This window comes from Xenopus tropicalis, chromosome 3 (assembly GCF_000004195.4).
Source record: "Xenopus tropicalis strain Nigerian chromosome 3, UCB_Xtro_10.0, whole genome shotgun sequence".
Lineage (NCBI taxonomy): Eukaryota > Metazoa > Chordata > Amphibia > Anura > Pipidae > Xenopus > Xenopus tropicalis.
The window spans coordinates 43,714,133-43,730,586 of NC_030679.2; the positions used below are offsets into that span (position 1 = coordinate 43,714,133).

A 16,454-nucleotide genomic window follows, 5' to 3' on the forward strand; every position below is an offset into this window, starting at 1 on the left:
TCTTGTGTGTGTGTTTTTAACAACAGAGCAACCATTAGGTGTTTGGAGTAAAGCTTAGTTTCAGGTATACTATACTATACTAAACTAATGGTATACTATACTAAGTGATAAGGCTCCACCTTGGAGTACACAAAATAGGCTACGTCGTCAAACTTTCAATTTACCCATACTGTACATTATATTGATATTAGGTTCTTAGTATAAATACAAAAGGCTGATTTTCAGTGTGCAATGGGGGTAAGTTATTAATACATCCATTAAATAAATATCAATTTATACCAGTCACATAAATACATAAAGTCACAATAGACAGAAATATAACTATGCACTTATGATATTATTAGAATAAGTGTTGTATAATAGAAGGAAATAAGTTGCAAAGGACTTCTATAGTCATATAAAGGTGCTTTGCTTTTATGCAGGTCATGGAACTCCATGTTGAAAAGTATGTAGCCAGATTTTGATTTTTTTTTTTAACTGAAAATGAGAATGGAACAGAATAGGAACACATTGCCTGCAAGCCCGGTGATCTATATTCCAGGTGCTGGCCTTGAATGCAAGTACCTCTTGGCCTGTCTGACTGCCGAAAAGTCACCATATTGAAGGACACCAGCTTCATATCCCAGAAAGACAAGCCTCCCAAGCTTACTGATCAGAAGGATCCCATCCCCTGGGGTTACACAGAGACAAACTGAATAATTGGAGACCTGGAAGGGCCCACAAACCCCAGCCTATAGCAAATTTAGCCGAAAGGCATTATATATATATCCCCTGCATTGGGAACAAAGAAACAAAAAGTAACAGGAGGCAGTGAAGCTAAGGCCCCTAATTACTGACTGAACCCATACTAACTGCCACCTCCCTTGCCCATCTATAAAATGAAAGGGGGTGTAGGTGCCACATGCACTACAGCCACCAGATGCCTTTTGGGCAGGCTGGGAGGGCACATGTATGGGGGGGACAAGCGAGACTTTGCATTATCTCGCGTTTAATGCATATATCGGCTACATGTTTCTGCACCTGAGCGTTTTCCATTCATTCGAGTGCAGGCACAGTTAGGAGGCGTATGGCGGTATTTTCGGCAAACGTTTTTCAGCTTGCCAAAAATATATGCCATACACCTGGTCTGACTTTAGCCTTTAGGTTAAAAAGAAAGCTTGCTTCCAATGAGAGCAGAATCAGAATGACAAAAAAACCCCAAAAAACAGTGGGGGCTGGGGTTGGCCTTTTAAAGATTTGGGAGGGTCCTTCTGATGTGAACAGGGGAGAGGGGCTATCCTGGTGAGTACATGGATTTCCAAGGGACAAGAATATTGTATAGTTCATCAATAGGCAAGAACTGTGCTATTCATGCAAAACAGCAGGGTTCCTTTACTACAAAAGTGCAAGCAGCGCACTTCATTTCCACTCACAGTGCAATATCGAGTACATAATTCCAACATGTTTTACTACATTTTGTTCCAGACACCGAATGCACAGAGTTTTGAGCTAATTTAGTAATTGTGAGCACATGGCTGTAATGTAGGTCTGCGATAAAAGGGGTGCCCTGCAGTCAGGACATGGGTGCACCTCTGAATTGCACATAATTAAGGTGAAACAACATCTAGCACCTATAGGCCTCATGTGCAAAAATGTGCCGTGCACTTCCTAGATTGCTCTTTCCTAATGTAAACACAGCTAGCAAATTAGCCCACAAAACTAGTGTAGATAAGCACTAAAAGGTAGAAACATACAGTTTATGGCATTTCAGTAGGTGCAATTCAGCACCCCCACTTTTGCATTTAGCAAAATAGTCCCTTTAGATATCAAATAACAAGAACAACACACAGATGAAGCTATGGCCGATAATCATGGTGCAATACGTTCCACAGGAACACTAGGTGGAGCCAAATGCACCATTACAGCCTTTCCAATCTGCAGTAAATGGGTGCTAGAATGGTCAGTTCCGAATGGTAAAGTGCATAGAGCCTTTGTGCTTGGAGAAACTGCATTTAAAAGAAACTTGGAAAAGAAATACTGCTCTATAAGGTGTTTTAATTGCAGCTGGAATTACCGGAGGCCACTGTATTATTAGAAGCTATGGATGGCAAATAGCTGGTGATACAGATAAAAAGGCTCCCTTATATATTTTATGATCTTTTCTAGAAAAGGCATGCATAATGTTCTCTTTTTGTGTCACTATCAAGATGCAGAACTGATTCATTAAAAGCTGACACCAAACATTTGACTAAAAAGAGTTTTTTGCTACCCAGAGAGAACTTAAACTGTCCGTATTATTGTAAGAGTCTTGTTCTGTTTCCAAACATGGGACCTAATGACAAACCCATAGAGAACTTGGTACAGTGGTTATCTCTGCTTCATTACAGGATTTAGTTCTCCCCATGTCTGCATGGGTTTCCTCCGGGTACTCCAGTCTCCACCCACCACATTCTGTGTGATATTGACCACAGAGTATAAGCTCCACTGGGGCAGGGGCTGTTGTGCATGATGTTTGGAAAGAGCTGCAGAATATATACCACTATACAAAACTATACAAAACTTAATTTCAGCATATATTCAGAGGCAACCTATGGACTGGCTGGTTATAAAAAGTATTTTATTTCATTTTTAGAATCTGGACTTTTGGTTTCCTCCTTTGCACAGCTCACCAAAACCCTCACTAGTTACCAAGCTGTCATGTATTATAATCCATTTGAATCAGTGCCGTGAAAATGTTCAGTGCTGCAACAACCTGGATCTGCTGATATCTTAGCTAGGCATGTGCTGGATATTAGTTACAATGCTCCCCTCTGAGCAGGCTGCCAGGAAGGCTCTTTATTGGATTAAATGACTAATTCATAATACCCTTGGCCAAAATCCTTCAGTATATTGCAGTACTACATATTAGCCACTAGGTGGCAACAAGGTCCCAGTCAGCATTCTTGTTTACCTGCTGGCTATATGGCAAATGTTCTGTAGTCAAATTACTAGTTTCTATTATATCTTCCCTGTTATTATACTTTATTTATAAATCACCATAATACTCATCAGGACAACACATCATGTTAATACCTATTTATACGTCCTTACAAAGGGCCCCACGTCATGTTTTCTAAACATTCACCCTTTACATGTGACATGCTATAAATGGGCCCTTTTACGCAGAATAAGATAAAAAGGTCAGACTTAGTTCATCACGGAATACTTGGCACTACGTTTTCCATGAGATATTCATAGCCTTTTTTTGCATGTGAGATACTGCCAAAATTATATTATGTTGGTGCTGTTTATATCCACAAAATGGTAACAGGTATATACTGTATCTCATAAGTACAGCGGCTTAACTTCCCTGGGTCTTCTCAGCAAAAACAAAGTTTCTGGTCCCCTTCTACCACACGTGGCATCCTGAATCCTTTATGAGTATAAACCTAGTGGCACCGAGGCAGGGATCCATGTTACATCACTGCTTAGGTTTGTTTCATTACTCTCCCTCTGCCTCCTCAGATAACCACTAGAGACTGCCAGAAGTCTCTATTCTGATTGAGCAGAAAGTCAGTGAATCTGATTAGACAAAGAAGAATACATTTGGCCATATTGCCCATACTCCATTGAGCTGCCAGACCATTATTCTGTATTTCCACTAGTACACAGGAGATCTGTCAGGGTTACTTAAGAACATTCTAGTGCTTCCATTCCTTGGCATGTGGGGAGTTTGATTCCCTACCCAGAAGTGACCCACTCATGTTTTCCCAACATTTGGATGTAGCATTATCATCCTTTCTGGAAAAAAATGACCAGCCTTGTTATTTTTTAAATAACATTGTCAGCAAGCATTTTATTAAATACCAGCCTGATGGCCACCCCTAATATAACTGTATGTGGCACAGCCTTGTCAGTGATTTAGACATTTTCCATCAACTTTATTAGAGCATCTATTGGCCAAAGAGATCCCATTCTCTTTGATTGATAACTCTTGGTGAAAGGGAGTGTAGAGACCTAAAGGGTTAACAATCCCTATAGCTTTAAACCCTCCACTTTCCTTATTTCACTGTTACTGCGCAAATGCACATGTATTTATTTTGCTATTAGCATGTTCTGTATTATTGGCTCATAGATAGACCACTCCCTTTCACACAAAGGGGTGGATCTTTCTCTTTGGCTCCATCTGTTGAACCAGGTGGATGTATAGTCACCTATTTATAAATCCAATGTTAGTAGGGAAGGGATATTTATGCATACAATAATACCCAAAAACAATTTTAGGAAAATGAATGGAACATGATATATAAATATATTGTTTTATCTCCATTAAGGATTAGTTATACCCTTGGGATCAAGCACATGGTACTGTTTTATTATTACAGAATAAAAAGGAAATTCTTTTTAAAAATGCAAATTATTTGATTAAAATGAAGTCTATTAAAGATGGCCTTACTGTAATTTGTACTCACAGAGGCTCCTGGTGTGTTTATACAAAGACACTGTTGTTTTTTTTGCGCTTATTCTACATTGCCTGATGAAGCAGGAAATGCCTGCGAAACGGGTTGCAATATTGTTGTGAATAAACTATTACTGAAAATTACCACTTTTGTTGGTGTCTGCCTGGAGGAGGTAAGCTTACTACTACCTCCTCTGAATTACCCATAGGGTTTTTAAGTGTTTTTAGCTAATTTTATCCTTTTGGCGCCTCTGTTTTGTCTTATCACTATACCGAGTCCACCCCGAGTGGAGGGGTGTTATCCCCATTTTTCTTCCTTCTACAGAGAGCGACTTCTTATTCCTGAGTGGGGTCAGGATAATCTCCCCACCTGCCTATACAGTGGTTGCCTATTGGTAACCCTGGCTTGTGAGTATTAATTTGTTTATTCTACCATTACTCCTTGTAAAAACTTATTACACTATTGGAGCTCTTGGTGTTCCTTTTTGTCTTCTTGCTGTAATTTGGGGCTTTCTGGATAATGGGTTTCCAGATAATGGATCCAATACCTATGTATTTATAAAATATACGACTAGTACCAGCATTCACCAAGTCATATGCACATTCTGGGTGCTTCCCATTCAGTTCTCAAAGTCACGCAATCTGGAAGCACTCATGCACATGGGAAGAACACATTTATTAGGAATAAACACATTTATGGAAACCCATGGACTGGTTAGAATCATTTCCCTAGAGATCAGCTGACCAGTGTTTTTAAATAGTAGAAAAAAGGGAATTTATTGTATCAGAGATTTATTATGAGAGAAACTTACCTTACTCAGAGAGAACTGCTCTGCTCTACTGCCTCTGATTTTGACCAATTTTTATCCATTTTTGCTTTTTTTGATTTAGGCGGAATATTGTCAACTTCATATCAAAATTAAACAGAAACTACACTTACTATTATACTTTTATACAGATGAGTTTGAAGCATCAGCAAATAAGGAATCTCAAAGGGCTCATTTTGCAGACAGAGGTTTCTGAATGTTTCAGAGAGTATGTGCTTAGCTGTGAGTAGGATTGCATTGTTCATTTTTCTTTTTCTCGAATGCTCTTTGATTTCAGATCAAATGTATGAACCTTGAAAGTGCATATACTTTGAACAGGGGAAGGGAAAATGTCAAATATAATACCTGCACCACTACGGTTCATCCTGTAATACCTGAATGCGTTTAGACGCTGAGAAATTGGCACAGTGACTAATTCTCTTAGAGTTACCTATACTATTTTTGATGAGCTTTATACAATTTAGCAACTCGGGATAGTGTACAAGAAGTACAATATAACAATGCAGTATATTTATTTGAATTGGCATAAACATATATATACCAATCACTAGGGCTCGTTTATAAACACTGAGCATATTTGAACCCGGGCAGTAACCCATAGTAACCATTGATTACATTTTTCCAGCCAGCTGCAGGTATAACAATGAAAGCAGACTCTGATTGGTTGCCAAGAGTTAAGCTGGCCATACACGCACCGATACTATCGTATCGGTATTCGGTGCGTGTATGGCATGTCGGCGAGTCGACCGATATCGCAGGAAGCTGCTGATATCGGTCGACTCGCCGATCGGACCGGTTAAAAGATTTTGATCCGGCGCCATAGAAAGGCCCCTGACCAAAATATGCCGTCAGGGCTGAATCGGCAGAAGGAGGTAGAAATCCTATTGTTTCTACCTCCTTATCTGCTGTTTCAGCCCTGACGGTGTGTGGCGGATCTGACGATGTTTCGTGCGACTGATGGTCGCACGAAACATCGTCAGATCGCCATGTGTGTGGCCACCTTTACTGCCCAGGTGCAAATTTGCCCTGTATTTATAAATGACCCCACTGACTTCAGACATTCCTTATGATTGGTTGATAGATACACTTTTATGTCTGTGAATTCTTAGCACTGTGCACAGAAGGCAGACTGCCAGGAGGAGTAGGATATTTAATATATGTCTAAACTGGAAAAAGTCCCCAATAGAAACTCATCTGCACAATAATACTTCGTAAGAAATGGTGCCGTTGGTTACGGTTTGGCTTGATGCACACTCTGCCTCCCAGCGTGCTACAGACAGGTTGGAAGTGCACGGAACACGTTGCTTTGACAGTTGTGGAAGTCACAATTCAAAGTGAATAGGCAAATATGTAAATGAGATGCCTTTTTATGCTAATAGAATGAATTATATGCAGAATGGTCTCAAGCTGAACAGACTCTGCAGGGATGTATTTGAAAGTACAACGACTCGTGTCTGTTTTTAACATTGCCAGAACATAGATTCTGAAATGCTATATGTATAGTGTCATACCCTGCTGTCATAGGAATCACTGCTTCTAATGAATCCCATGGAAAGGCTGCCATATTTAGCAAAACAGTGGGCTGTATATTCAGTGGATGTACTGTATATCCAAAAGTGCAGTTAGAGTGAGTTAAAAGAGTAATAACATGAAAAGAAAATATTTTAATTATGTCTCCAAGCACTTAATCTGAAGTCTAATTCGTGTGTATTCTGCCTATGGCTTAAAGCACATGGGCCTGCAGATAAATGGAAGCTGAGTATCAGCCCCTATGCTCCAGTAAAGCTTTCAGATGTGCCTGCTCCCCAAGCCACTACATGCATTTTGGTGCCAGATCCATTCCATGTGCCTGCGCCAACACAGCGACTTGGGGTTCAGGCACATGGAAAGGCTGTTCGGACCATAGGGGCTCGACCCCTATGTGGTCATTTTGTTTGTATGGCATTGATGTAATTTAAAGAAAACTAAAGCTCTGCAAAACTTGACAGTTATGTAACCTTGTTATCTGCTTGAGTGAAGTCTGATGAGACATGGGGCATTTTGCAGTCCAATATATTTGAAGAAGATGCTTTCAGACTGTAATCAGACAAGAACGCTCTCTTTTATACATAGCCCGGAGTGCTTGACAGGTTGGATCTATTATAGGCCCTTCACCTATTTAAATGAATTTAATGAATTCAACTGTTCTCCCTGAAAGCGCAGTGATAGTTACATAGACCAAAGGTTAACACCCATGTAGGAAGTGCCAGTTACATATGGCAGTCACTGTCTGAAAAGGGATCTGTTATAGGTTAGTGTAAATATCTTTATTGAGATTTGTTACCTTAATGAATATAATATTGTCCTTCCTGTTATCTCCTTTGTCTTTCTTCCTTTTTAATGTCAAATTATTGCCCAGTGACTGCCTGGGGCACAGCAGCTCATTGCTATAAGGTCAATCTAAAAGGCTTAGTGATAGTTGCCTTACTTGCCTTTTAATACAGTTGTGGGATGCATTTTAAGCAAATAATTAACATTTTTAAAGAGGACTTCTTTTTTTCTCTGTAATAATAAAAGAATTCCTTGATCCCAGTTAGACATGATCAATGTTTATTGAAGGCAAAAGATCAAACTGGGTTTATTTAATGTTTAAATGATTTTTTAGTAGCCTTATAGTATGGAGACCCAAATTACAGAAAGACCCTTTATCCTGAAAACCCCAGGTCCCGAGCACTCTCAATGATTTTTTTTTATAATATTCCACCAAGAAAAGCACTATCACTATTATCCTTTGAGATAAATATGTATCTCATATACCATAGAGTAAAGGCAAATTGCATTCCTTTCATGGGTTGCATTTTATATTTATTTTGAAAACCCTTAGTAAAGAACTGATATTCCCAGAGAGCTTCTAGGATGTATATAAGCCCAGCATGTATTCCTCACCACAGCGGTCAAAGAATACAGAACAGGACTCCCTTAAATATTCAGTCTTCTTCAATGTTGGCTCTTCTTAATGACCTACCCAGGACCCACCCCAGCTGTGTAATAGCTTCCAGCTCATTGCTGTTCCCTGCTGGCATGCAGATGGCTCGCGTTTCTTTGCCAAGTGCTGTCAAAATGACAACCCTTTCTAGGAAACAGACTTGTGATCTGCTCAGAGAGTCTCGCTGACACTTAGTTGGGGGGGGGGTTAAATGGGGCATGTATACTTCTGCTGTGCCTATGATAATTGAAACTGCCAGTAAAACTGATAGTTTATTAAATACAGATTTTTGTTAGAATATTAATATTAACAAAAACAGGGATTCCAGAGAAATGTCAATAGTAGCATTTCTGAATTAAACAGTATGATGTCATAGAAGGCTTGCAGTGTGCATTGTAAAATAGTATCCTGCTGCTGCAGTACGGCCCCTAAATATACTGAACCGTTAACATACATGTAATGCTTCCAGTGGCTTAGTTTTATCTTCTATAACTGTACAGTCAAAAGAGGTAAAGCCAAAGTATTATATATTGAAAAAGGAAATCTTTGGGTAGATGTGTGTGTAGAAGATATTTCTAGATATTGTGGCAGAAAGGTGGACGAGGGGAAGCAGCTGTTGATTTACTGTATGCTGCCATTTTTGTTGTCTGTCTTGGCTAAGGGAGTTGCTGCATAACTATGTGAGACAATGCTGAACCTACGTGAGTGCTACATGAGCAGCATGGGGTCTTGCTTGTTTGCTTTGCTGTGTTGAAGCACCGGAGTCATCATTTCAATTCCATAACTGCAAGGAGTTTGTGTGCATTACCCATAACTGCATGAGTTTTCTCCAGGTACTCCAGTTTCCTTCAATTGGTTAATTGGCCCCCAATGAAACTGACCCTATGGGGCACATTTACTAATCCACGAACGTCCGAAAAACGTCCGAATGAGTTTTTTTCGTAATGATCAGTATTTTGCGACTTTTTCGTGAATTGTCGCAAATTTTCCGAGTGCTCAATGCGATAAAAACGCGACAATTCGCGAAAGTCGTAATGGCTATGCAAAAGTCGTGACAATTCAAGGAAGTCATAATGGCTATGCAAAAGTTGCGACAATTCACGGAAGTCATAATGGCTATGCAAAAGTTGCAACAATTCGCGCAAGTCGTAACGGCTACGAAAAAGTCGCGACGGTGACGAAAAAATCGAAAAAAATACGAAAAAGTCGCAAAATGTTCGTTTCCAATCCGATTTTTTGCCATTCGGGATTCGGATTCGTGGATTAGTAAATCAGCCCCTATGTGTGTGTGTGAGTATCATTGGTTCCTTACAGTGTACATAAACTTATATTTTTAAAAGCCCAAAGTCTTAGTGCTATTTAAATACAGGCTAATAAAATAAATGTATGAATGAGTAGAATAAATGAGCATAAAATCTGTATTCCCACAGAAGGAAGGCCTTATTCTTCTCCCAGTTCAAATCTGCCTGCTTGAAAGGGAAGTATGCATATTTTAATACAGCTTTCTCTTTTTCTGGTTGTACTGCTGCCTGTTGGGAGTCAAACAAAAATAGCATAACCACAAATAATGAAAAAGGCTCAAAAGCCTTCCTTATTAATACAATGTACTCGGCATAGTTTTCATAGGTATATTACATATATCTGTATATATCCGTATAAAGGAAAGGTTAATGTATGTGTAGAAGGATACCTTGGTATAATTAGAAGGTCCTCTGAAAGGGTAAGAGTGCTGAGGCATCATACATACATTCATTTAGCTGGTAATATGATACTTGGGATTAGGGTTCCAAATGGCGACTGAACATATCTCAGGCACTTACAGTATGTGTTTGGGTAAATCAATGAGCTCTGTCAATAATATGATGCTTTTTCTGCCAAACAACATATGTACATGCATTTTCTCAGTTGTGCATGGAATCATGGGACAGTCAAGGAAGAAAAGAGATCTTGCCATACATTTCAAATCAGGAACTAGGAATATGCTGAATATGGTTATATTACTATGTATTAGATTAATTGCCCTTAGGCCATACCCTACTTAGTATATCAAATCTAATTGCTGCCCAATGAGCAGTAAATGGCTTAGAACCCAAGTCTGACACATTTTTCTCAGATCTTTTGAGAGTTATAAATGCAGTGGAATCTCATGAAGACATTCACATTTGCTGAATTTTTAAATATATGCTCACCAGAAGGTTAAAACATACAGAATGGGGACTATGCTGAATGAATCTACTTGTGTCCTGTAATATAGGTGGTCCCTATTTACTGTATGCTGTGTTTGCAAATATATTGTAAACAGTAAGCCATAGTAACCCATCAGAAGGAATCATTTACTGCTCGGTTGATTGGTTGCTATGGATTACTAGACCTAGGCAAACACTTATCACACAATCTAAACAATAAAGTTTGTACCTTTATGATAGGTACAGTATTAAAAAAAAGGAGACTGAGACATAATAACAAATATACCTTTATAATACACATGCCTTGGCTCTTTTCTTAACAAATCAAATGGTCTGGTTCACAAGTGAAGACAACAGAACAAATAAGTTTATCCAGATACTAAGAGACATTGCATAATAATGTATTGATGTCTATAAAACAGCATCTCTGAGATTTACTCCAGTGCATATAATTAATGTACGTCTTTAAAGGACAAAGAAACACAGACATTTGATCTACAGGATGGTCTTAAAAACAGAGAGGTTTGCAGAACTCTTCTTCCACATATGGCAACAAATACCCCTATCTTTGCATATTGCTCATTCACTGTAACACAAGGACAGACAAAAATATCTTACACAATTGACACTCCCAGATCTCCACCCCCAACAACAGAGGGGTCATTTACGAATGCAGCCACTGGTGCAAAAACGGGTGCAAAGGTAAATCTTATTGCTGCTATTCATTAACAGTACTGTATCCAAACACACTCCTTGTCCTTTCATACACCTGCGCCAACTGCCATTGTGCCTCTTCTGCTAAAAGCACCTTTTGACACTGTGGAACCCTGGCGCTACTGCCACCCTGAACATGGCACTAATTCCAGGGTTCCAACAGCAACAGAAATCCTACGATAATGCCATTTTAACGCTGACCACTTGAAGTGCTACCACATGCGTGTGCCTCTGGATTCATTTTGCTGAAGTGGACAATGAAACCCCCTGCACAGAATTATGGGGAAAAATCTGCATTATGGGTATAAACATGGCAACTGATGTCCAAAATTGTACTGTGCACTTGTTCTTTGAAGAAATAAACCATTGCTACATAATGAAATGGTAATTAATATTAAATATTGTAACTGTTTTTACATAGAAAAAGTACTTCATGAATGTTAAGGTAGCTCTTAAATCTATCTCTTATTAACCAAAAAGCCTCAGACGTGTAATATGTAGCAGTAATTGAACTAGTTATTGACTGTTTACCCATCTGCTAAAAAATGCCTATAAGCAGGTTGCCAACTAGCAAAGCATCTCAAGATTCTGGTGTACACACCTATATCAACTATGCCCTTAAGCAGCCTCCTTTCACCAAGCACTCTGGCTCTGGATCTCCTGAGAGATATATATGTGTATTGTATTCATCTCAAGCAATGGCTGAGCCTATCCTGAATTGCAATGGCCACATATTCAGTGCATATGGAGGAGAAGATTATAACATCGACAGATTATTGTTCTTTCCATCATCATCCTCTTCTTTGGTCTGGACCACAGTTAGGCTTTCTTGGTTATCATTATGATCATGTTGACTCCTGAAAAACACAAATATAACTATTGACTTGACTTGTAGCTCAAGACAATCCATTAGTAATTCTTTACAGATGTATACATAATGTGGGAGACAAAATAATGGAAACACCTAAAGAAACTGTATTGCTCATGTGCCAAGCCAATCCCAAGTATTCTCCAAGGTGCACTCTGCTGAGCGGGTCAAGCAATTGGGGGTGTTGTACAGTAACTACTGCAATAAGTGGCTTCAAGTTAAAACTCAGCGACAGGGATAGAGGGGCATTTAAGATAAGTACATCCTTAAAATGACTACAGGACTGTGCCCTATTTTTAACAAACACTGGGGTTCATTGGCCAACACTGGGCATATCCTTTATAGGAGGGTCTATAAGATAATATGGTTCTTTTACAAGCAGTAAGATAGGGTGCAAAGTGCAAAAACAGGGCTTAAACTGCCATTTTTTTGTACCACAGTAATGTATTCATAAAGGGGTTCAGATATGTAGGTGGTAAGAATAGGGCTCCCTTACACTGCGGATGCTATGCTTTGCCCCTCACCCATTTATTTGCTCCCCTTAATGCTAATGCACTTCTGCCCCAGGTCTTGGTAAATGACCCCCAATGTGTAATGAAGACTTCTTATGACATTTCTTAAGGAACCATGGGCCCGATTCACTAAAGTGCGATAAAAATTATCGCACGCTTTTTTGCGTTAAATAAGTCGCGATAATTAGCGCATGCGGAAAATACCGCGTGCGCTATTTATCGCGACAAAATTATCGCATGAAATACCGCGCGTAAAATAGCACGAGTATGCTTATAGTGAATCGTGCGAAAAGTCGCGAAAATTAAGACGCGATAAAATTTTTAACACACGCTAAAAATAGCGCACGTTAAATCGCACTTTAGTGAATCGGGGCCCCATGTGTGTTCTGCAGGGAAGTAGGAAAATAAATAAATATAGATATGCTTACACAAGAATTTACTAACAAAAGTTCTAAATTGCGCCAGTACAGTTACCAATAGCAACCAGTTTTGATCGGTCAGCTACAAATTATAAAAGACAAGCACAGGTCTGATTGCAGCAATTTTAGTAAATCAGACTCCTCAATTTTTAATGTATATCATTAGATATTTTATTTAGGAGAGACAAAGAGAAATAAGGATACAGTGAAATGATCAAAAAGATGCACTAAAATTTTGTGCTGAATAAAACCTGAATAGTACAATATTTAAAATTCCATTGACACATTATAGATGCAACGATGGTTCTGCCACGAGGTAAGGAAAACACCTTATATCACCATCCATTTATCCCTGTCTGTTTATGTATCATGGATAGCACTTGAATAATGCCTGGTATATGGGAAAATTTGCCCTAATGTAGTAGGCAGCCAATCAGCAATTAGGTTTTATCAGTGTACTCCAGGTAGAATAAAAAGAGCCAATATCTGAGTGGTTGCCATGGGATACCCAGTGAGATGCCTGCCATGACTAAAGATAGTCCTATATGCATTTGCTCTGCAGCTGTGCAAATAGGAACAATCACAGCTCTAGAATGCATGCATACATGTAAGGGACGTTTAATAGATCTCTTTTGCAAAAAGATTTTTAATTTTTTTATATATCAGTATATGAATTAAATTACAGTGCTCCCAGAATTCTTTTTAGATAATACAATCACATTGTTGGGCATTCCAAATCACTGACATGAGTTTAAAGCACTTTGTTAGACCAGGAAAATCAATAATACCTGCTTCTCAACCTACCAATTTTCTTCCAGCGTAATCACTTGCTCCTGCAATCAGTCTGGGACTCACCGCATGAGTGAGAGATTCACAGCAGGAGAAAAATGGTAAGAGTGAAGGAAACCACCAATACCACATTGGATATATCAGAAATAATAAGGAAATAATGATAATAATAAAGACGTTTTGTAGACAGATTAATAAGACATCCCTATACATTTGGGTGACTTTTCTTTTTTATTGCTGTACATTCCTCTTTAATATAAAAAAGCACAAGTCAAACTTACTTTTCTCTATTGAAAACAATGAAGTCTCTCTCCACGGAGTCCAAGTGTTTCTGCAGATTGCCATTCTTCAGTAATGTATATATCATGGAATAAGGATGCAAAAGGAATGAACAAAGGGCAAACGTTATGAAGGTCAAAATGAAAATGTTTTAAAAGTTCTAGTTTAGTGTTACGGGACCTGTTATCCAAAATGCTTTGGACCTGGGGTTTTCCAGGTTTTTTCTTTTTATAATTTGGATCTTCTTACATTAATAGGGTTATGTAATATAAGGTTTGTCCAGGAGCAGTAACCTATATCAACCCATCAGCACCTATAATTTAGTGGTCACCTGTTTAAAAGCAAATATCATATTGGTTGCTATGGGTTACTGCTCCTGGGCAAACTAAGTGACTTTTATTACATATAGAATTATGTGGTCTGCTAAAATAATTTTTAAACATTAAATAAACCCAGTAGGTTTGTTTTGCCTCCAATAAGGGTTAATTATATCTTAGTTGGGATCAAGTACAAGGTACTGTTTTATTATTACAGAGAAAAAGGAAATCAGTTTTAAAAATCAGAATCATATAATTAAAATGGACTGTATGGAAAATGGCCTTCCTGCAATTCAGAGCTTCCTGGATAACAGGTTTCCAGATAACACATCCCACGCCTTTTTTTGCTCTATGTAGGTCACTTGTCTTCTACTGTATCTAAAATATGTGCTTACAGGGGGACACAATTTTTCCATACACTTATACTCTTGTTACCAGGACAACTATTCTGAACAACTAACTTACATGAGGTACTATATGTCTGATATTGCCATTACTGGGCCATATTGTCAACAAAACAGTGATTAAAAAAAATAATATTATTGTTAATATAGAAGTTAGAAGGATGGACAAAGTAGCATGCACCACAAGTAGCATGCACCACAATTTGTGCACAATTTACCAATATGCGTATTGCAAAGTTGCAATTTGCTGGCATCAGTGGGTGCAGATTGGATCATGTCCATGGCAGCATTAGTGTGATTGATTAGGTGCAAGTCAACTGAAAAGCACAAAGAGAGCCCTGGAAGCAGCCTGAACATCATGTATTGATGTTGCAAAATGCAGCAAAGCAGGAAAAGTATAAAGAAATACAAATAGATGCAAACACCTTTGTGAACAGCATTTTAATGGATGCAACTGTCTTTCAGTTTCTATGATGGCTGCTAGAAGAAAGTATTCATGCAGTGTATCGGGACTGAAGCTGGGCATTCCAAATGGTGATTCCAACTCTACACAAGTGTTTTGTGCGAGTTCCATCTATTACTGTTCCATGTGTGTCAGACACTGCACTTTTTATTTATTATTACCAGAATAGGTGACAGCATTTTGACTGCCATGGTTTTTCCACTTAAAGCATCAATGGTCTGAGAGATTTGTATGTGAATTTTCCAGGTCAGAACTTCTTAGCATCTGCAAATAAAGGAAAGCTTCCCTTGCATCTGCTGGGGGAAATACTGCGCTCAGGCTTTGCTCAGCAATACGAACTGCCATGGATCAATTGATGCTGAATGCTTATAATGTAATTAATGCTCAGTTACAGCACACGCTTAAAAAAACACTTAAATTAAGTGAGCTAGCAATCTATCACTTAAGATTTTACATTTTGTCAGCCATTTGTAATTTTCATCTATCAAAATGAGATGCCTGAAAGCTAGAGCAGAACTGGGCACGTGCAATTTACAATTGCTTAAAGCATTCTTGGCAAAATATAACAAGTCGGAAACAATTCAAATTATTGACTAACGAGAGCTCCTTCAGTTTAGATCCATTAAGAATTTCAGAACGTAAGCTAACATTGTGCATTGGTTCTGATCAATAACCTGTTGCTAGTTGTCAGAGGCCTGCTTGAATTAACACTATTTTACAGTGTATTCCAATGGGATGCAGAATCATGGATTAATAGACTTTATTTTCCACACAACCAGACATTTGTAATTTTTAGAAAGTCACCCTCATTTATCCCTCACTCACCCTGCAACCCGCAGGAGCAGGAACACTGTCAGACTATTCACCCTAATTTTACTCCCACTGACATTGAAAAGTATTGAAACTCACCCTTCAAACACATCCTTCAAAACAGGGAGAGCAGATCAGTGGTTGAGCCGGAGTGGGATTGGAACATTGGACTGGTTTATGGGTGGAAATGGCATGGCTTGAGTGGACCTAGGTTGTGGCTAAACATCCCCAGTTTGTGTCTCTTCATACTTTACAACAGTATTATTTTTTAATTTCTAACAGTAAAGGGCTCCCTGTCTGGCCATATATATAATGGTAAGAATCGTCAGCTAGTGGTACAGCAAAAGGAGTGCAATGACGCTAACACCACACCAAGGGGTGGATCCTAGCAGGGGACTAGAAATGATAAACTGGCCATACATGAGATTTACTCATTTGGCAAGGTTGCCAAACAAGCAGAACTTTTACTTATATGCTCACCTTG

At 38.8% G+C, this 16,454-nt stretch overlaps 1 protein-coding gene across 1 annotated transcript in view; it reads right to left on the reverse strand.

Annotated features, from left to right (window-relative positions):
• Positions 1-10,669: 10,669 nt before the first annotated feature.
• The window catches only part of stk32a (serine/threonine kinase 32A), a 72,154-nt gene continuing 66,369 nt past the window's right edge, over positions 10,670-16,454 (reverse strand). Inside the window, exons 12-13 of the mRNA XM_002936707.5 lie at positions 13,979-14,043; positions 10,670-11,966 (exon numbers count right to left, since the gene is read on the reverse strand). Coding sequence (XP_002936753.2) covers positions 11,867-11,966; positions 13,979-14,043 — 165 coding nt within the window. The 3' untranslated portion in view covers positions 10,670-11,866. The remainder of the gene's footprint in view (positions 11,967-13,978; positions 14,044-16,454) is intronic.